The 20,718-nt window shown below is 35.5% G+C and overlaps 12 protein-coding genes and 4 pseudogenes across 16 annotated transcripts, besides 1 other annotated feature; 8 read left to right on the top strand and 8 right to left on the bottom strand.

The window, feature by feature from the left end:
- Window positions 1-944: 944 nt before the first annotated feature.
- On the bottom strand, window positions 945-1,282 carry TVAGG3_0103050 (attachment subunit-related family; the record flags this gene model as incomplete). The annotated part of the gene is made up of 1 exon (XM_051222849.1): window positions 945-1,282. A coding segment is annotated over one exon (338 nt), but the record flags the coding sequence as incomplete, so codon positions are not given.
- Window positions 1,283-2,223: 941 nt separating this feature from the next.
- On the top strand, window positions 2,224-3,012 carry TVAGG3_0103060 (annotated as a pseudogene). The gene has a single exon. A coding segment is annotated over exon 1 (789 nt).
- Window positions 3,013-3,972: 960 nt separating this feature from the next.
- Window positions 3,973-20,718: part of a mobile genetic element that runs on past the window's edge.
- On the top strand, window positions 4,108-5,019 carry TVAGG3_0103080 (protein of unknown function, DUF4106 family; the record flags this gene model as incomplete). Its single annotated transcript, XM_051222850.1, has 1 exon — window positions 4,108-5,019. The coding sequence occupies one exon, from the start codon at window positions 4,108-4,110 to the stop codon at window positions 5,017-5,019; it is 912 nt and encodes a 303-aa protein (XP_051107836.1).
- On the top strand, window positions 7,032-7,567 carry TVAGG3_0103090 (annotated as a pseudogene). Its single transcript has one exon. A coding segment is annotated over exon 1 (536 nt).
- TVAGG3_0103100 lies at window positions 8,051-8,379 on the top strand (annotated as a pseudogene). Its single transcript has one exon. A coding segment is annotated over exon 1 (329 nt).
- On the top strand, window positions 8,678-9,643 carry TVAGG3_0103110 (annotated as a pseudogene). Its single transcript has one exon. A coding segment is annotated over exon 1 (966 nt).
- On the top strand, window positions 9,680-10,099 carry TVAGG3_0103120 (protein of unknown function, DUF4108 family; the record flags this gene model as incomplete). The annotated part of the gene is made up of 1 exon (XM_051222851.1): window positions 9,680-10,099. The coding sequence occupies one exon, from the start codon at window positions 9,680-9,682 to the stop codon at window positions 10,097-10,099; it is 420 nt and encodes a 139-aa protein (XP_051107837.1).
- TVAGG3_0103130 (uncharacterized protein) lies at window positions 10,116-10,568 on the bottom strand (the record flags this gene model as incomplete). The annotated part of the gene is made up of 1 exon (XM_051222852.1): window positions 10,116-10,568. The coding sequence occupies one exon, from the start codon at window positions 10,566-10,568 to the stop codon at window positions 10,116-10,118; it is 453 nt and encodes a 150-aa protein (XP_051107838.1).
- On the top strand, window positions 11,031-11,480 carry TVAGG3_0103140 (protein of unknown function, DUF4106 family; the record flags this gene model as incomplete). The annotated part of the gene is made up of 1 exon (XM_051222853.1): window positions 11,031-11,480. One exon carries the CDS (start codon window positions 11,031-11,033, stop codon window positions 11,478-11,480), a length of 450 nt encoding a protein of 149 aa, XP_051107839.1.
- TVAGG3_0103150 (organellar and viral DNA polymerase type B) lies at window positions 11,584-12,103 on the bottom strand (the record flags this gene model as incomplete). Its single annotated transcript, XM_001294661.1, has 1 exon — window positions 11,584-12,103. A coding segment is annotated over one exon (520 nt), but the record flags the coding sequence as incomplete, so codon positions are not given.
- On the bottom strand, window positions 12,176-12,562 carry TVAGG3_0103160 (KilA, N-terminal/APSES-type HTH, DNA-binding family; the record flags this gene model as incomplete). The annotated part of the gene is made up of 1 exon (XM_051222854.1): window positions 12,176-12,562. The coding sequence occupies one exon, from the start codon at window positions 12,560-12,562 to the stop codon at window positions 12,176-12,178; it is 387 nt and encodes a 128-aa protein (XP_051107840.1).
- On the bottom strand, window positions 12,797-13,282 carry TVAGG3_0103170 (uncharacterized protein; the record flags this gene model as incomplete). The annotated part of the gene is made up of 1 exon (XM_051222855.1): window positions 12,797-13,282. One exon carries the CDS (start codon window positions 13,280-13,282, stop codon window positions 12,797-12,799), a length of 486 nt encoding a protein of 161 aa, XP_051107841.1.
- TVAGG3_0103180 (uncharacterized protein) lies at window positions 13,657-13,990 on the top strand (the record flags this gene model as incomplete). The annotated part of the gene is made up of 1 exon (XM_051222856.1): window positions 13,657-13,990. A coding segment is annotated over one exon (334 nt), but the record flags the coding sequence as incomplete, so codon positions are not given.
- TVAGG3_0103190 (organellar and viral DNA polymerase type B) lies at window positions 14,514-15,236 on the bottom strand (the record flags this gene model as incomplete). Its single annotated transcript, XM_051222857.1, has 1 exon — window positions 14,514-15,236. The coding sequence occupies one exon, from the start codon at window positions 15,234-15,236 to the stop codon at window positions 14,514-14,516; it is 723 nt and encodes a 240-aa protein (XP_051107843.1).
- TVAGG3_0103200 (uncharacterized protein) lies at window positions 16,397-17,257 on the bottom strand (the record flags this gene model as incomplete). The annotated part of the gene is made up of 1 exon (XM_051222858.1): window positions 16,397-17,257. One exon carries the CDS (start codon window positions 17,255-17,257, stop codon window positions 16,397-16,399), a length of 861 nt encoding a protein of 286 aa, XP_051107844.1.
- Window positions 17,313-18,017, bottom strand: TVAGG3_0103210 (uncharacterized protein; the record flags this gene model as incomplete). Its single annotated transcript, XM_051222859.1, has 1 exon — window positions 17,313-18,017. The coding sequence occupies one exon, from the start codon at window positions 18,015-18,017 to the stop codon at window positions 17,313-17,315; it is 705 nt and encodes a 234-aa protein (XP_051107845.1).

Raw genomic sequence — 20,718 nt, forward strand, 5'->3', positions numbered from 1 at the left:
GAATGATACAAAGACCAGATGAAAAAAATAAAAATATTATAATAAAATTAAATTTTTAGTCTTAAATTGTTTTTTTTTATTCGGTATATTCTGAATCTTGAATGTCTTGGAAATTTTCTTCTTCTTCGCTCTCTGAGGTGAGGATTTCTTCGACTTCTTCTTCGACTTCTTCTTCTTCGCCATTGGGAGCAACAAATCCTGCAATGAAAACTTTGTATATACCTTCTTGAGGAGTCTCTATGATGAAAGTCGTATTGTTGAGGAAATGGAACTCGACATCTTGAACAAATTGGCAACTGCTGTGTGTGAATTTTGCAATTGTGAGAGGCTTTCCTTTATAGCCCTTGGGAAAGCTTGAGATAGTTACTGTTCCTCCATATGGAACTCTGGCAGGAATATCTAAAGCAACAGTTGTTATAACGTGGAAATTGTCTACGAATTGAGGCATAGGTTCAATGCAGTATAGTCGTTTTGACTGGTTGTCTTTTGTGTAGAAATATAAATAGAATGACCTTTCACCATGTTCATTCAATTCTTCCAAATAATTGTATGAATTTGGATATAAACGGACAAATTCAGCAACTTTAACTTCTTGTAAATGCTTCTGCAAGTTCTTTGGAAACAAGTGAATGAACTGGTCAATAGCTTGCAACGCTATGAGATTGGCAGTAACGGGTAAATATGAAGCAAACATGTCAACAAGTACGCCAGGGTCTTTGATTTCGTTTTCAAGTGGCTGAATGGCATCCATGACAGCTTGAAACATCTCGTTATAATCTCGATTGTCTTCTGAACCCCACTGTTCATTTAACTTATCTAACAATTCTAACCTTTTCTTTGCGTATTTTCTACGAACTTTCTCTGAAAGAGGAGTGTCGCTATCTTGTGTGTCTTGAATTTGAGACTTAAATTGTTTGCAAAAGGCGAGATATCGTGTTTGCGACCTAGTGGTCATTGCAGAATGTGTTTCTGTATGTTCGATTGGATGTGTTTCTGTATTTTCGGGTGGTTGTGTTTCTGTATGTTCGATTGGAGTCTGATTGGTATGAACTTCTTCTGAAAATGCTTCTGTTCCGATAGTTGTTGTTGCCTGACCTGTTGGCTGAGCTGTTTCTTTGTGCAAATGCATATTGTCCAACAATTTGTTTGCAATTGTATGAGGAAGTTGCTTTGGTATTATAGGAGGTCGTAAGGGTTTTGAGAATGGTGAGACATAAGTTGTAGGAACTTTAACTGCAGAGGTAGTCGAGGAATTGTTTGCGACACTTTTTCTTCCTTCCATTATGAAAAATAAACTTTTTTCAAATAAGAAAAGTTTGAAATAAACGTTTTGTCAACGGTAACCCCCTCTATTTTTTTATTTTATTGAAAAGTCTCCGTTGGCAAACCGTTCCATCTCAAATATTGAATGAACTATAAACGTTTTTTGTTTTCTATATATACTTTTTTGTCCAACGGTAAAACTTTTTACACAACGGTTTTTGAGAGTCGTCGCCGTTGACTTTTTTGTAGAGCACTCAAAATAGTATAACTTTGTCCGGACAAGTAAGGGTCTATCGTCGCTACAGGAAAAGTTACAGGCGTTCCAAGGAAGTATACTTTGAGAAGACTTTCCCCCTTATAGAATGAGATAGGACGGTTATTTTACAAAACTGACAACACTTTGACCGAGTAGTTTTTTGTGCTGAACAAAAAGTGTCATATAAACATCTGTCAAAAACCGCTTTTTAACTTCACTTAAAATGCCACGTAAGCTACGTAAGAATATACGTAAGAGGAAGAGAGCATTGAAACATCCAATAGTAAAACTGACACCACAACAACAGTTGCAACAACAAATGATGAATGACCCCACTATGTTGCAACAAATGTCAAGCAACCCTATGCTTTTAAACCGAGTTTTGGTGCACAGAGTGGAGGTTTAAGAGCGGCACTTTTAGCGAAAATGGCAGGCTATGGTGGAGCTGCAGACGGAACAGCTTATAACCCTCAAAGTCAAATGAATTTGAGTTCACTCAAAAATCAAATAACAGATGTCAAAAAGTCAAACATAGACATACAGAACAAATAAGTGAAAACGAAAAGAAACTAGAATATGACAGACACACAAAGAAACTCAATGAGTTAAACGTAGAGAAAAAGAAGAAAGAAGAACAACTGAAAGAACTAAGTACAGAGGAATATGCGAAAAAAGTGTCAGAAAAAGCAGCAGAAGTAGCAAAAATGGAACAAGATGTTATAAATTTGAAAAACCATACTACTCAATATAAAGTACTGAAAGATGAAGAGATAAAACAAAAAGCCCTGAAGACATATATGGATAGCGATGAGTATAAAAAAGAAGTTGAAGCAAATGTAAAGGCAGAAAAACTTTTACAGTTGCAAAACCAAACCGTACAGTATGAAAACTTAGCACAAGAAAGTAAAAATAACGACGCAGCCATGCAAAAGGCAATGAAAAGCGCAGAATATATAAAAGCTAACAATGACTGGTTAGATGCCCAAGCCAACGCTAAAGCAGCCCAACTTATAGGGTCAATAAGGACAAAAATACAAGCGGATGAAGACAGTTCAAATGAAGCTTTAAAATGCTGACTTTAAGAACGCCTTCGAAGCTCTTCATAGTAAGGTGAAACTAGTGAACGACTTCTCATCTGGAAAGAAACTGAAGTCTGAAGGTTTCGACAAAGAGTTAAGAGAAGTAGCACAAAATATGACGAAAATAACAGATGCAGCAACGAGACAGGCAGTTCAAAGTGCCTATGACGCCGTTAGAGCAACTGTTGTGGAAAGTCAAGAAAAAGAGTTACAACAGACCAAAACAGACCTAGTAAATGCTTTCTTAAAAACGAAAAGTCAGGTAGGACATTATGCTGCAGATGGAACATATGTGCCAGCTGGTGGAACTTATATACCAGCTGGTGGAACTTATATACTAGCTAGTGGAACTTATATACCACCAAACCCTCCAAGAGAAGCACCTGCACCAGGACTACCTAAAACATTTACATCGTCACATGGACACAGACACAGGCATGCACCAAAACCAACACAACAACCAACAGTTCAAAATCCAGCACAACAACAACACAAACAGAGCAAGGACATAAAAGAAGTAGAGAACAAGGAAACCAAGAATTCTTAAAAATGCTTAAGGAAGATTATGGTTACCCAGATACTCTTGACTTTAGTGACAGATATAAAGAAGCTATTAGAAAGTTCAAGGAAGGAAATACTGACCCGAACCTATTTAGCTTTATGGTTCAGCACCAAATGGGATATAATTTCAAACCTGGAAAATACAAGCTCGCTAAGGGATATGATTTAATAGCATATCATCCAAATGACATGATGAATTTACTCCGAGATATTTGGTGTCAGAGCTAAATGATAATTCAACTCTCTTCATGAAACGCGTAAAAAATAGAGACGGAACGAAAGAAGAAAGGTTTATGAGTCCGGATGACTTAGAGGGAACTTGTTAAAAACGGTCTCGGAATATATGAAATGCCAGCAGATGAGGTACAAGAAACTCCACAGGAAGAAGTTCAGATACAACCAGACATGGAAGAAATAGTTCAGCAACAACAGCTAGAAGAGCCTGAAGGAAACGAACAAGTCCCTCCTTTGGAAACTAACTTCACAGAACTAGATGAAGATTTGGAACAGCCGAAAAATCTTGACCCTCAACAAGAGTATGAGGTGAATATGGAATCTTTCCAAGAGTCTAAGAAAAATTCGGCTGACATAGTAGAAGAATATCGAAAAATGTTTGCCGACATACAAAAGACTCCAACATCAGATGAAAATATTCAGCATAGAATGGAAGTACTGAAAGAAAATGTACGCAAATACAATAATCCTTTTTACTTACGACCATATAACGTTCAATCTTTGGCTGAACTCGGTGAAAATAAAAGGTTAAATTTCAACAAAACATATAGAAATGAAACATTGTTTAAAGTTCATTCAGAACCTAACCAATATGGAAACAAACCTACTTTTGTTTCTGCAGACTATGGAACTACAATGAGATGGGGTCATAAAGCTAATCCGGATAGGTGGTTCATAAACTTACAACCACAATTCCAAGAAGTTGTAGACGCAATGGAAGTGAATGGTGAACCAGATATAGCTGGTATTTTCAGCGCGGCTTTAATGCCATTGAAAGATATGAAAGATGCAGATATTTTGGACCAGTATGAAATGAACATGGCTGATGGAAATATAACACCTGACGTTCTAGAACATTTATCTCAAAGAACTACACAGAACCATAGAGATGGTATATTTGGTGAAGAGTTTAGAAAGAAAGTTAGGGAGAGAGAAGGAAGAGAACCTATTGTACATGACCTTGCAAACGAAAGTTTGCAAAATGTCATAAAAACTTACTTTGCAGACAATGAACCGAGAAGGGATGAATATTTAAGAAAACTCAAATGGACAGTACCAAATGAAATGTTAGTATTGAAAAACATGTTCCTTGACAAAATAAAACCAACTACAGAAATAAATGACGCAAGACTGAAACATTGGGTAAAAGCTTTCCCATTCACAAAAGATATTATTGGTAACATGGAAAGAAAACCAGAATGGCTACAAAAACATATATTTGGAAACGAGCTTATTCCATATGGACAAGCTCTGTTTGAAGAGCTTGAACCGGAAACTCAGGAAAGAGTCATGCAAACAATACGCGAAGACTCAAATACAAACTATGACAAAATCTTTCTAGGATATAGGTTACCTGAGATGGGCGACCAGAGCCCAAAGGCAAAAAGGACATGGGAAATTTACAACATACTAGGTGAACATGAGGCAAAGATGCAACAACTTGAAGCAGAGGGCAAGTTACCAAAAGCGACACCAAAGAAGAAGAGAAGAGTAGAACAAAGTGAAAGTAGTGAAGAAGTAACTTCATCTAGTGAAAGTAGTGGCAATGAAGGAAAAAGAAGAGTTAAAAACTCAGTCAGGAAGAAAGTAAAGCTTGGTCCACGTGGGTTCTATTATGACATATAAATCCAACTATTCTATATTTTTACCCATATGAAATGTACGCCGCTCAGAATATAACGCCAACAGTTTTGGATGCCATGAATGGAAATGTTTCCGAATGGTATAACGAATGCGACAATGCCATTAGAAGGTCAGAAATAGTTCCTGGAACTTACGAATATACAACTGCTGTTTCTTATGGAAACGTAGGTGAGTTTGGAGAAGGTTCTTCAACAACAGTAGATATTGCTTGCGACAGGTTTCATATATTTCTATTGACAACTCATTCTTATACGTGGAACAAGACATTGAAATAAAACCTTCTGCCAAGTTGTCTGACAAGAAAGGTTGCAATGGAATTTTCTATGTCGGATACCAATATGCTCCAGAAGTTTTCATGGGATATAAGATATATTCTAACTCTGACTTAGTTCAAACAGTAACATGGGCAAACTATGAATGGTTCGCTTTGAGAAACTCAGTACAACCACAAGCTAGAGAACAAAACAGACCAGTATGCAACTATTGAGAAAATAAGAAGACTTGACCCTAACGTTCCAGGAGTTTATGTTAACCTTTCTGGACAAACTGCAGCAGCAGTAACCAAAGTAAAATTGAAACTTAGAGTTCCTTTTGTCATCTTTCCTCATCTTTCAGGTTTTTAAGATACTTGCCAAACTGGGCAGGAAAAATTCTATCGAACTTACTCCAAGCAAAAATAACTTAGTCATTGCACCAACACAAGACCCATTCACTCTACAGACGTAAAGGGAGCAAATCAAACGTCATTCGCCGACTTTTGCAAAGACAAAGTTGACTTAGACTTTGGTTTCTCAAACCTCAACACTGAAGTAAACTATTATTTCAATGCTGCTGGAACTGCTTGGACCCAGTTAAGTTCACATGCGAAAAATTTGAATGCAAGAGAATAGAAAGCAGACTTGCAGTCTATATGTTGGACCCAGATATTTCAAATGCTTTAGCTGCCAAATATATTGCAGTTCCACTTATGTTCCTATACACCAAATATCTGTCAAAGACTTTGCAGGTGAAGTTGGAAACCAAAGTGCTGACCCAGGTGCAAGAACAGATATTGCTTTAACAACTGCAATGAAACATGCAGATACTATGTTTGTACTGTTCAGACGAACTATAAATGACTATTCTTGTTTCTACACCCCGGTATTAAATATCATATAAACATAGATGGCAAATATTATCCAAGAGAAGAATATTCTACAGTTGAAGATATGAGGTCATACAACTTGACATTAGATGCTATGAACTTTAACAACAACTTCACAACAACCATTAACCCTGAAATGCAAAGTTCTATTATGCCATATGTGAAAGTATGGACTCATACAGGAGGTCAAAAACTCAATATACAAATGGAGACCGTTCAAACTTTTGGCTTGGCATTCCATTTGCTGACTCAGAAGACTTTATGGGTGGTATTTCAACTGTTGTACTGTACAAATACAATATACTGGTGACAGAGACGGTCCAGATGAACTGAAAGCAAAGAAGTTTACAAAACCAATAGCACTTTTCACGGAAGATGCTCTTTTTGAAGATTTCGTTCGATGAAACCTGCTGGGGCTCCTCAGATTGGCATAACGACAGCTTCCATCGAGCAGATTTTGGCAGCAGGTCAGTAAGTTGTTCTTGAACTGACTTCTCTCCATCAAATATTGACAGTACGCCAGTTTTGACATAAAATTGTATTATAAACTTACCTTTAGAAATATCTGTAAGTTTTGTTGTTATATTTTTGTCTGCTTCAAGAACTTTCACCATTTCGGTTATACCAACTTTCTTTGCTTTATGAAAATATTTTGGTTCAGCAAAGACTGCTATTCTATAACATTTACCATTGTTTGTATAAAGAACTATTCTGTCAATGTATTTGTATTGTTTGTGTGTGTAAACTTTGTTCTGCTTCAATTCGAAGAGATATCGAATACGTCCATCTTTTTATTCTAAGTAAAATGTCATTTCCGAAAAATAGAAGCGTAAGTGTTTCAAAAGGTTTAATGGCGGTGGCAGATGTGAAGTTAAATTCACCAACTCAAACAAACAGTCAAAGTGTTATTGTCAATGTCAAAGAAAGAGATGTTGAAGTGGGGAAACCATACGAAGACGAAGATGGTATAACAATTGTTCCTGTAAAAGAACAACCAACATACCTGAAGTTAGCAGAGACTTAAGTTCTGTTGCAGATATTCGAAACGACTACCAACAACTGAAAGACAAACTTCAAACTCAGGAGAAGATTTGTCAAGCTTTAGGTATAATGTTAAACTTGGTCGAACACAACCCTGTAAAAGTGAACTCATATGTCATTGCACCTCATGAAGTTTTGAAAGAACTATTGAAACTTTTGACAGAGGCAGACGATATAAACATCAAAGAAATAGAACCCGACGTTAGTTGCTGTGGTGTTTCATATAATGTCATTGACAAGATATACGTTATGAAAGGAGGTGAAACGTTGAACTTAAAATATAGTTTCCCAGACGTTATAAAAATATTTGACGACCACAACATTTCATTAAAATTTATTTGCTAAGTAAAATGGCAGAAGACATAGTGGTTTATACTATTACGACTAAAAACCCTGAGTCATATAATTCTATAACAACAAACTTACAAAGTCCTCAAGGACGATATTGTAAACTAACTTTAAACACAATGACGACTAAAGCTTGTTTTGCTCTTTTGACACCAGAAGATTTTATTGTTGTGAATGGTAAAAAATACTCCTTTGAAGATACTTACTCAGATATACCACCAACAGGTTTTGTTGACTTATTTAATACTTTAAGGACGAGTGTAACATGTGCTGCAACTAGAGCAGGTTTCATTATGTTTGGATGTCCGACTGAGTTTACTATAAACAATATGAGCTATAATACAAAACTTATATCTGGTTTTTACTACCAACAGTTTCCTATAACAGGAAAAGGTGTCATACAAGGAATGTCTGTTCCATTGACTTTAAGTACACCTATTTTATATATTGTTTCAAACTTAGGTTCAAAGTGTTATTCGAATGTCGACAGAAACTACTATGACCAAAAGATACTTATGCGTATAAACAACACTTTCTCTGCTGGTTTGCCTATTGTTCATTCGAATGCAGAGTTTTCAGCTTTAGTAAACTCAAACACTTTAGCAAACATAAACTTAACCTTAGTTGACGCAAACTTTGTTCCTGTAAAACTTTTATGTCCTATGTATTTGTCAATGACGGCAGAAAGTTTCGAATTGGAAGATGCAACTGGTGAAAGTATTGTATTACAAGAACAACTTCAACAACAAATAGCTCAAGAACAACAAATAGCTCAAGAACAACAAATGCAACAAATAGCTCAAGAATAAAAAAAATATTTTTTTTTATTTTTATAAAAATGTACAGAATAGATGTTTCAGATTTTTATGACTTCCAAGCATTCAGAAATATGTGTCCATTTCGAGACTATAACAAAGCAGTCGAGAATTTGAAACGTTTAGTCATTTATGTCGACTCTGCCCCAGAATGTTATGTTATGAAAGAATGGGATGTAGTCTTTAACAAACCTAAAGCGACAATAGTTTCAGAACAAGAATGTAAACAGAAACTTAAGAAAATAAAAGTTGTACAAGTTGGCATGAAGATGTTAGATGCTTGGGATATCTTATTGTCAAAGTTAGAAGATTTTTCAGTTCGAGGTATAAAGTTCTATACACCTTCTCCAAACTTCTATTCTATCTTCACTGGATATAAATACGAACAAGTAGAATGGAAAGAAAATATTATAGAAGCTTGGTTAGACCATGTCAAAGAAATTATATGCAATGGAAACGAAAGAGTCTATGAGTATATCTTATGTTGGTTTGCAAACATCTTACAACATCCAAGTGCTAAAAATGAAACTGCTCTCATTATAATTGGAAAACAAGGAACAGGTAAGAACACTTTCTTTACAGATATTTTGTGCAAACTGTTAGAAGGTATTCGAACCCTAATATGACAAACTTAGAAAACATCTGCGGTAAATTTAACTCTTCAATAGAGAATATGAAACTTATAGTATGTAACGAACTTCAAAGTATAGATACAACAAAAGTTTTAAACTCAGATGCTTTGAAGAGTCTTATAACAGACAAAGTTGGAGTTGTTGAAAGAAAATATAAAGACCAAAGAGTTTGTGAAAATGTTGCAAATTTCATTATGGTTTCAAACAATGCTGTTCCGATGAAGTTAGAAAGTTCTGACAGAAGATATGTAGTTGTCAGAACGTCAGATTCTCATATGCAAGATACAGAATATTTTGACGACTTAGCAGAAACTTTGACATCTGACTTTTACAACCACTTGTTCTCATATTTTATGACATTAGATATTTCAAAGTTCAATCCAAGACAAATTCCACATACCGAAGAGAGACAAACATTGTTAGAAGCAAACAAGAGTGTATATGAACTGTTCATAGATGAAACTGACTTTGAGTGTTTAGATGAAAGGTCATTGTACGACTCGTATAAACAATATTGTCAAGAGTATGGTTATATGACAGCGTCTAAACGAACATTCTTGGCAAATGTCAAAAGTCTTTTAGACGTACAGAATGGTGTATATACAAAGAAAATTTTTTCTGAGTAAATTTTAAAAAAAATATTTTTTTATCCGATAGAAAAGATGGCAAAATTCATCTCAGTAAACAAGTACATGTCAGGACTTAAAGAAGAACTAGACCCATTCACATATTTGAATGTTTACTTCTACCATTTTGAAAAGTCTTCATTCAGCAAAGTTTGGAACATCGAACCAGTTAAGTTTGCTATTGTGACTAAAAATGGTGCGAAATTTGAAGACTTAGACATAGAAGGTTTGTTAACAGTCAAAGAAAGTTTTGACAGAAGGTTCTCAAAACTCGAAGAAGGCAAAGCATACAAACTTGTTATACCTTATGAACCAAAGAAAGCAGACGACTATGAATATTATGAGTCTAAGATAGTTGAAGTTCAAGGTAAATTGGGTAAAAAGATTTTAGAGTCTAAGCCAGTGTTTGCTCCTAAAGAGGAAGAGAACATTGACATTGACCCAGAAATGTTCTAAAAATAAAATTTTATTTTTACATGTCAAATTTCTTCATCTCTGGCTCTGGTTCAGGTTCTTTCTTCTCTTCTTCTACTTTCTTTTCTTTCTTTTCTCTCTTCTTCTTTTCTGGTGGAGTTATGTCAAACTTCTCAGAACCATATTTTTGTAAAAGTTCTTTGTCCTTTAATAGCTCTTCTATTCTGTTTTCTATTTCATCTTCAAGAACAGTGCATGTGTCTTCTTTGCATTCTAAGAAGTTTTGTTGGACTTCATCTCTCCAAGAGGCGTCATCTCTGTCAACAAGTCTGTCATTGACAAATTTTAAGACTGCTCTGCTTAATGTTTTATGGTTCTTGTCATATTCCCAGAAACAGAACTTTAGAACAAATTCACCTTTCTTGTTTACACTATGTAAGATTTTATGGTCGACAGATGTTTTGCTGTCGAAAAGCTTGTCTCGAATATAGATAGCGAAATCGCTAGACATTTTCTAAAAGATAAAAATTTTAATTTTTCTAAAAATATGTTAGAAAAAAAGTTTGCTGACATTGACAAAAAATTTGAGAATGTTTTAAATAAGAACAAGAGGAAGTTAGAAAATGCTCAGATAAAACCCATACATGACAAGTTCTTATTTGCTCAGAATGGTATAACAGGTCTAATTGCACCACCTGGGTCGGGTAAGACTTTCACTTATCTTAAAATGGCTGCACAACAACAAGAACTAGATGAGAAGAACCCATTCTATGAGTTAGTTGTTATTTGTAGTACTTCTGGTCAATTTGACCAAACCGTAAATTCGTTCAAAGATATTATAAAGAAGTCTAAGTTAGTATGTATAAAAGACTCTGAGTTGTTAGATTGGATAAAGAAGTACCAAAGAAGAGTTTTGAAGTACAATGCTATAAATGAGTATATAAATTCTAAGTTTAAAGACCCAAATGAGGAAATGCAGAGAATATTAGAGAAGAAACACTTCAGAAACAAACAGAAAGAGATAGAATACATTTCGAAGAAATTGCAATCTTACGATTGGAAGACTTACCCTCATAGATGTCTTCTTATCTTAGATGATTTCGCCTCTCATCCTTTGTTAAAGAATAGAGAACAAGACATGTGTCGAATTCTTAAGAAGCTCAGACACTTTAACATCTCAGTTGTCATTTGTGTACAGACAGCCAAGAGTTTAAGTAAGGATGTAAAGAGAATACTTACTGACATTGTACTTTTCCCCGGATTGTCCGAAGACGATTTCATGGAACTTATGAAAGAGTCCATGGCAGGTAAGTTTGACAGACATGAACTATGGGAGAAGTACAAAGTCATACAAGACCCTCATACTTCTTTCAGAATTCACATCTACGCAAACAAAGTTCAAATTGTAAAAAGTCAAGCGTAAAAATAAACGCTTTACATGTATTTTTCAGCAACTTCGTCAAATAATTTTATAGCACTATCTATCTCATCTACTTCAAACGTTTCTTTACCTTTCGTGGGAGCACCATACATTTTCTCAAACTTTTCAAGTAGTTCTGTTTCTGCAGCTCTCATATCGTTAACGAACACAACCTTAACTCTATTGACTATACTGTCATATCTTTTAGTTATATTATATGTTCTTCCTATCTTATATCTCTTTGTATTGAAGTCCTTCGGTTTCTGAACGATGTAAAGTAAGCCTTCACTGCAACGTTCCGTATCGAATGAACCATATGTTATGAAGTTATATCCAACAACTGGGTCAATCCATAACAAAACTATTGGTATAAGACTTTTGTCTATAAGATATGCTGTAGTTCCATAGAATCTTACCGATATCAAAAGCTCAGGATTTCTTGTCAAAATTTTCTGACTAGAAGCATTTCTAACCCAGTCCTTTGCTCTCTTTCCAGATGGTGTTAGAATGTCTGACAAAGAATATTTCTTGTATTTCTTTGAGTATCTTACGTTTAAATCACCAATTCTAACCACTTTGGTGTCATTGTCTATCTTTTTAACTGTTTCAAACTCAATGTTTGTCATTTTCTGTTTCTTACATACAAAATAAAAAATATTTTTTTTAAAAAACTAACTTTATTTTTTCTATTTTGTATCTTAAGGAAATTCATGAAATTTGGTCATTTTTTCACGATTTTCGTACGGAATCTCGTTCCTCGGTTTTCCTCGGGTCGCAAACATATGAGGAAATTCATGAAATTTGGTCATTTTTTCACGATTTTCGTACGGAATCTCTACCCTCGGTTTTCCGAGGGTAGCAAACATATGAGGAAATTCTTCTAAAAGTTCTTTTGTCTGTTGGTTTTCAAACCAATGATATGCTTGCTTTGTAGAACGAAGAGCATTCAAAATACTTTGCATTTGGTACATGTCGTCTTTGACCGAACGAATGAGACGTAACTGTTTGTTATATTGTATGTACTCATATTCTTCATTTATGTCTTCATGAACGATAGCAGTTGTTGTGTTCTCTGATGTTGACATATCTGTCCTTACATACAAAATAAAAAAAATATTTTATAAAAAACTAACGTTATTTTTTTTAAGTTTGGTCATCCTTCACGGTATGACAAATATACTATATTTTACTTAAAAATATGCAAGCGGCTCATAGCTCAGTGGTATGGGCTACCTCGTTAAAGGCGTCGAAGACCTCGGTTCAAATCCCGATTCGCGCAGGTTTTTTCCTTTTATGCAGTGAAATTTCATGTACATAGGTTACTTTGGTGTCTGACCTTCGTAATTGCGCATGTTCTTGAGAGCTCCAACTGTAAATGGTTGTAGGATGAAGAGTCTCTCAGACTGCTTGAGGTAGTCGTCTCTGTCTTTGACCGAATCTGTGGTACGAGTCGAATCGGTCGATTTGAGGGAAGAGACTGAAAGCCTGTCGTCTTCCATAGGGGCTGTAGCATACTCTTTCCTGAGACGGTTCAGACCTTTTTCGAACTCTTGGTCTCTCTTCGATTGGGATTGAGATTGGAATTGGGGTGGAGGGTTTGACATGAACATCCAAGGGTTAGGGCAGTAAGGCATAGGCTGAGGAGGGTAGTTCGGGAAGCCTTGTGGTGGGTAGTAACCTTGAGGTGGAAATTGGTAGTAATTTGGTGGAGGGACTTGCTGGAACTGAGGTTGCTGAGGTGCAGGGGCTGGTGCTTTAGGTTCCTCTGGTTGGGATATGGGCTCGGTTGGTGGTACGTCGGACATTGTCTTGAAAAAGTAAAAGACTTGTCTTGAAAAAGTAAAAGACTTGTCTTGAAAAAGTAAAAGACTTGTCTTGAAAAAGTAAAAGACTTGTCTTGAAAAAGTAAAAGACTTGTCTTGAAAAAGTAAAAGACTTGTCTTGAAAAAGTACGGGTATCGTCTGAAATCAAGACCACTGTTCTCAAATTTGAGAACTTTACACCAAAAAATTTCTTGAAAAAATACGGGTCTTGTCTTGAAAAAGTAAAAGACTTGTCTTGAAAAAGTAAAAGACTTGTCTTGAAAAAGTAAAAGACTTGTCTTGAAAAAGTAAAAGACTTGTCTTGAAAAAAGTAAAAGACTTGTCTTGAAAAAAGTAAAAGACTCGTCTTGAAACAATGACCGACATAGACCCAGCAGATGAGGCAATCTACCTTATAGAGATAAATGAGCTAGTTAGGAACTACCTGAGCCATCTGAAGTCAAACAAGACCATTGCAGGCTGGGTGTCTGGAAGAAGTGCGCTTAAAATTGAAATTGACACCGGAATTGTCCTGCAAATACCAGAAAACACTCCTGTAGACGACATAAAAGAGATGAAGAAAGAAACCCTCTTGAAGTTCTTTGCAAAGCGTCCGTGGATACAACTTCCAAACAGAGAGAACCCAACTGTACGAATTGCCCAAATTCTCAGAGGACTCTTACACTTCTCGGGTCAGGCGTTCTTCATAAACACAGAAGGCGACATCGTACCTTTACAGTAAACATCTCATTTTAACTCACTTTTTTTTTCATGTATAAAAGATATGATTTCAGGGATTTTTTTACGAAGTGTCAAAGTTCTCTTGGTAAAAAAATAACAGTTATATAATGAAATTTGGTCATTTTTTCACGATTTTCATGAGTTTTAGGCGACCAGGTTTTTTTCCCTACTCGCAATTTTTTACGATTTTCATGTATAAAAGATATGATTTCAGGGATTTTTTTACGAAGTGTTAAAGTTCTCTTCGTAAAAAAATAACAGTTATATAATGAAATTTGGTCATTTTTTTCACGATTTTAGGGTAGATGGTTTTTAGGTGTCACCAGGTCCCTCGGTCCCTCGGTCCCTCGGTCAACTAACATCTTTTTGAAAATAGTGACAACATGACATTTTGACAACAACACAGGAAATAAACTTCTTCGTAAATGTTTTGTCAAAACTTCTTCGTCAATGAGCGTAAATCAGACAAAAATATATTTCTACCATAAAGTTTCACAAGCGTTTTACATGGTATATGTTGTGATGGTTCATGACTTTAAACAGTTTTGTAGCTTCTATTTCTTCACGAAGGATATCAAAAGTTTTAACAATGCCGAAGGTTTCTTTATATTTCTTCTTGACATCAGATAGAAGGAAATCGTCAGCAGTTGGATAGTTTTTGTTCAGAAATTCTAACATGTCCATTTTGTTTTCTGCTGGCTTTTCTACTTCTTTCTTTAAGTCAGCATAGTCGTTTCTCATACGTTCTATCTCTTTGACGGAGTAGTTATATTTCTTCATTGCTGCTTTACATTTTGAACATTGTGGGTTCATTTTAGCATTGTACATTGAAACCTTACCTGCTAAAACAACTAAGGCGTAAATGGTTTTCTTTAACTCAAAAGTTGCGGGTTTTATTTGTCCGTTCCATACTTTACCTCTTCTATCTTTATCTCTTATCTGCCATACACATTCAGCAACTAACGAAACAAAGTTGTCGTAGGTCTTAAATTCTTCAGATTTATATATGTCAATGAAATATACCATGTCGCAATCTTTGTCCATGACTTTGTGGTTGCAATGAAATCCAAGAAACTCATAGTTTACCTTACGTATGAACTTCTTTATTTCTACTGAGTCAGTTGCTTTGACTTCAATTTCATCGAATTCAGGAATAGTGAGCTTTTGTTGTTGTATTTCAGGAAGTTTAGGTAGATGTTCCACCAGATCCTGCATTTCATAAAGATACTGTTCATTTGTTTCATCTTTCGCACTACAGTCTAAATCTCCTTGGAGAAGTTCCTGCTTTATCTTCTGGATTTCTGTTTCGAAAGTATATGAAGAAGGAATGAAGCTTTTCATTTCTACTAACATAGATGTTGGGTTCATGACTAAAGAGTTTGGTGCTGTTGTTGCTAACATGTTCTTACAATAAAAATAAAAAATATTTTTTTAAAAAAACTAACTTTATTTTTTATGTTTTTTGTGAAAGTGTCAAAATTCATGAGTTTTGGTTGAAAAATACGGTGGAGCCAAAAGTGGCTCGACCTCAAAACAAGCATTTTGTGAAGAATATACCAACCGCCAGAATTTCGACGGTTGCTTTTTATACAAAATTCAACGGGTGAAAGAATACGAAGATGAAGTCATGACAAAACATGTACGATGAAGTCTTGACAAAACATATACGATGAAGTCTTGACAAAACATGTACGATGAAGTCATGACAAAACATTTACGAAGAAGTCTTGACAAAACATTTACGATGAAGTCATGACAAAACATTTACGAAGAAGTCTTGACAAAACATTTACGATGAAGTCATGACAAAACATTTACGATGAAGTCTTGACAAAACATTTACGAAGAAGTCTTGACAAAACATTTACGATGAAGTCATGGCAAAACAAGCATTTTGTGAAGAATATACCAACCGCCGGAAAACAGCGGGTTGCTTTTTATACAAAATTCAACGGGTGACAAAACATATACGAAGAAGTCATGACAAAACATGTACGAAGAAGTCTTGACAAAACATGTACGATGAAGAAGTCTTGACATTTTCCTGGACTGTTGTCAAAATGTCATGTTGTCACACTTTTTCAGAGAAGTTAAAATGACCGAGGGACCGAGGGACCGAGGGACCTGGTGACACCTTCAGTTCTTCAAAACATTTACGAAGAAGTCTTGACAAAACATATACGAAGATGAAGTCATGACAAAACATATACGAAGAAGTCATGACAAAACATTTACGATGAAGAAGTCTTGACATTTTCCTGGACTGTTGTCAAAATGTCATGTTGTCACACTTTTTCAGAGAAGTTAAAATGACGAGGGACCGAGGACCGAGGACCTGGTGACACCTAAAAACCATCTACCCTAAAATATATTTTTCAATACTTTTTCAGCACTTTTCCGTAGTTGTATATGAAAGACAATTCGAGATAAAAGTCATAGTACAATGGTATAATATGCTGCACACCATTTGTTGTGAACCAAACTTGAAAGTCAGAGAAACTGTTACTAGGTGGTTCGTAGAATTTAGAAGCAAAGTCATAAACGTCCTTACCAATACATAGAAAACTATTGTTGCTTGAACTGAAACTTGCATGACACATAACATTTTGAGGGTCAAACACATTTCTATAAACTGTCAAATCTGCTGGTGGAAGTATAAATTTAAATGGACCATCTGGTGGTAATGGTTCGTTCTGGTTTAGTAACCGAAGAAATTGTGCCCAAGAACGTTTGTCTACTTTCCAAAATAAAAACTCTGTATCTCTTGGAGGGTTAATTTCAATCTTTTGAAATGAAACGGTGGAGTTCATCTTGTCATATTCTAGTTTCAGATAGTATGTTCCATTTAGTAAAGAGGCGTATTTTTCTTGAAATTCCCAATAGTATTTGTTCATTTGAGTTTGAAAGTCATTTAGAGTTTTCTCAAGACTTTCGTCTGAACGAACTGTAAAGATTCTCATTTCATCAAATTTGTCTATTAGACCATCAGAACCTTTATACTGCCCATGAAAATATACTGCGAACATAAACGCGTTAGTTCTATTTGAAAACAAAACTCTTCTAAATCCTATTGCCTTTGCATCTGAAGGACTTTGAAGCCAACGAATTGGATAGTCAAACCTGTAAGCTCGGGATGAAATTTCTTCATCTGAAATAGTCCTACCAGCATTTGTAAAGATATAGTCTAACGGTTTTGTATCTGCTACTTTTGTTCTTTGTTTTTCAACCTGAAGCATTTAATATATGTAAAAATATATGGTTTTAAAAACGTTTTTACTTCATATTTCTCATCTAACAAACATGTTGTCTGACTGCTTGAGGGTTAGGTTGGTACCATTCGAACTTGACACTTGCAATTCCTTCAATTGCATTCAAAATGTCTGAGTCGGAGTCAAACATTTGTTCTCTCTTTGTAGTCTTGAAAGCGTCAAGAAGTTTTGCGGCTGTTTGTTCATTGCCATGTGCATAGTAAATGTGACCATCCAAATCTGTTATGGTCAATCTGAGATTGTGTCCTTTCTTATTTCCGTCTTGTATGGCAGCAAGTACACCCATGAAGCCTTCTTTGTTCTTTCCTTCGTCAAAGTTTACTGTAAAGGTTCGACCAGAAGTAATTTGACTTCTAACTTCACGGTACTTCTCATATGCATATCTTGTTCTTTTCATGGGAGCATGTGTGTCTTCACCTTTTCCTTTTTTCCTTCTCAAAGGATGCAATTGTTCGTCATGTTTCCAGTAGAATCTGGCAAAGCCGTCGTGTCCTTCAACTTGAGGTTCACTAACATCGAAAGGCATGTCCATAAGACGTTCTTCTTCTAACCTCTCTAGTCTGTTTGGATAATTTGCACGTGCTGTTTCCAAATCCATTTCGTAGGTCAGACCAGCCAGTTTGTCATAGACTTTTATGGGTCTTCCCTTCCTATATTTAAAATTCTTCGAAACTCTCCAACCATATCTTTGTAACTCTGCTTTTATTCTAGCAGATTTTCTATCCATTCTATATGGGGGCATTTTTATAAAAATAAAAAAATATTTTTTCTCTTTACTTTACATAACCGCCTGCTGCCATAAGTCTTTGACGCCAACCCATACCAGCTAATGAAGGTTGACTTGGTTTAGTTTCCAAACTAAACTTTGGTTTTGGTTTATCTTCAGTTTTTGGTTTCTCTTCTTCTATCGGTTTTTCGTCACTTTTTGGTTCCTCTGACTTTACCTCACTTGCAGGAACAGTTGTGTCGTCAACATCTTCATAAATATCATATGCCATTTGTTTTTGTTTTCCTTTCAACTTTTTGTGTTTGTTGTAAAGTTTAGAATATTTCGACTCTAAGTCAATGAGATGTTCTATAATGAACTGTTGGTCAGTGAAGTAAACTTTTCCATCTGTTGTCTCGAAAGCTCCTTCAGACTTCAATATTTTATTTGTGAGAGTCTGTTTCTTTTTTGAGATACTTGCCGTTCCATTTTTATGAAAAGTGACTTTGTAGTTAGGGTTTGTATTTCCAGACCTGGCACTTTCTATTATTGAATTTTTCTCTTCATCTGTAAGTTCTTTGACAGGTTTTGACAATGGTTCTGAACTTTTTGTTTGTGGTGTCAAATCTACCGTTTCAACTTCTTCGGTCATTTCATCTCAGTAAAAATTTTAGTTTGGTTTGTTTTCAACTGGTTTTGTTGTTTTTAAGTCGGTCTAAAACTTCCTGAGGTATAGGAAGAACTTGACAAACACGTTGTGTAACTGCTGGAAGCCGACAAATCCATCTTGAACCCATTTGTCTCAATGCTGTATTGTTCATTTCATCTCAGTAAAAAACTTTACATTCCCCACGTTTGAGGCGGTTGAGGTTGGTTATTGTTTACCCATTGTTGTGCATGGTTATATCCTCTGTTAAAGAATCTTTCACCTTGGTCCATATAGTGTCCTGCTTGGTTATAGTAGTCATTTGCTTTGTTATAATAGTTTCCTGCTTGTCTTCCTACATTGTCCATCCATCCTTGAACTTTTCCTCTTGTTTCAGGATTTGGAATAAGATTTGTTGCATCTCGTGCTACCTCCCAACCTTTCTGTACAGTTTGTATAATAGGTTGTGCTTTCTCTTTAAGTATACCTAATGTACTCAAAATCTTCCTTCCAACTCCAAATACACCTCTGGCTATTGTTCCCACTGCGGGTAAAAATCTGGATGCAACTCCTGCTAACGCGCCAAATAAACCCATTTCTTATGGGTTAAAAAATGACGAATCCAAACAAGGACCCCTATGTTTCTAAAGCGACAAAGAAAGCACTCATGGTAAAAATCTTTAGTTCAACACCAAATGCTTGGTTTATGGATATCTTGGAAAACATTCCGAGGTATAGAGAAGATGGACCACCATACTGGCTAATATTTGTCGGTCAAAACACAAGATACTGTGAAGCCATACCATTACAGTCCAAAAATATTTTAGATATCTTAGCAGCTTTGACAATATTTGTTGACAAATACCATCCAACAAAACTGACATCTGACTGTGAAAGTTCTTTCAAATCAGACGATATTAAAAACTATCTGCGTTCAAAAAATGTAAACCAATATTTCATTGTCGACCAAAACCATTCTGCTCTTGGTGTCATTGACGGTTGTATAAAAATGTTAAGAGACTTAAACCAACCACAAGGTGGTGAAGCAAATGAAATGTCATATGACGACAAGTATAGACACTTCTCCATGGCAAAGATGAGACAAGTTTTAAATATTTACAATAACCGTAAACAAAAAGGTTTGGGAAACCACTCCCCCGAAGAAATGAAAAACAACCCCGACTTAGAGAAAGACTATATATTTAATAGTTTAGTCAAAAGAGACAAACAAGAAAGAATGCCAGGCTTCAAACTTAAGAAAGGTGACAAAGTAAAAATAGAAATACCTAAACGCGACCCATATGAAAATACTATTGACTATGACAACAATGGGAACTCGACAGGTACTCACATTTGTGTTCGTAAAAATAGAAGAAAGTATACAAGAGAATATTATGAAGTTTTAGGCAAACATGGCAAAATGTACAGACTGCAAGCAGAAGATAAAACTACTATTGTCAGACCTCGTTTCAAACTTGTCAAAGTTCAAGGTGGTATACTTTCAAAGACAGTTCCTAACAAATATAAGACAACTCCTGACGAATATGCTAAAGAAGTTGAAAATGACGACTAAGCAATTCTATACCATGCGTAAACTGTCATGTAAGGTGGCATGTAGTCTTTACTTTGTCCCGTTGTTTGCGTATACCCTGAAACGAAATGTGTATGGTCTCCTCCTACCTCAGTGTTATCCAAGTAACAATTTATAGCAAACTGAACGTTGTCTTTAACATCATATCCTTTACCTTTTGTCATTCCTGTCCAATCCCAATATTTATGCCTATGCCCACCTTCTCGAGATGTAGTTAAACTTACGTAGTGACTGTGCGCAGGTAAATTTGCACCTGAAATCGTTTTACTTCCACCTGTTTCCTTTGAAGAGTTTGCACAATACAAAAACCTGTCGACTATTTGAGTCCAAGTTCCAAAACCAAGTACTACTTCTGGTCTGGTAGAGTTCATTGACGTATAAATAGAGCCAACCGGGTAAATAAGATTCGGCAAAATTTGTTTAAGCACATTGAGTTCCTGTCTTAGATGTATAATACTATTGTCATTAGATATCAAAGTATCTAC

This window comes from Trichomonas vaginalis, chromosome IV (assembly GCF_026262505.1).
Source record: "Trichomonas vaginalis G3 chromosome IV, whole genome shotgun sequence".
NCBI lineage: Eukaryota > Parabasalia > Trichomonadida > Trichomonadidae > Trichomonas > Trichomonas vaginalis.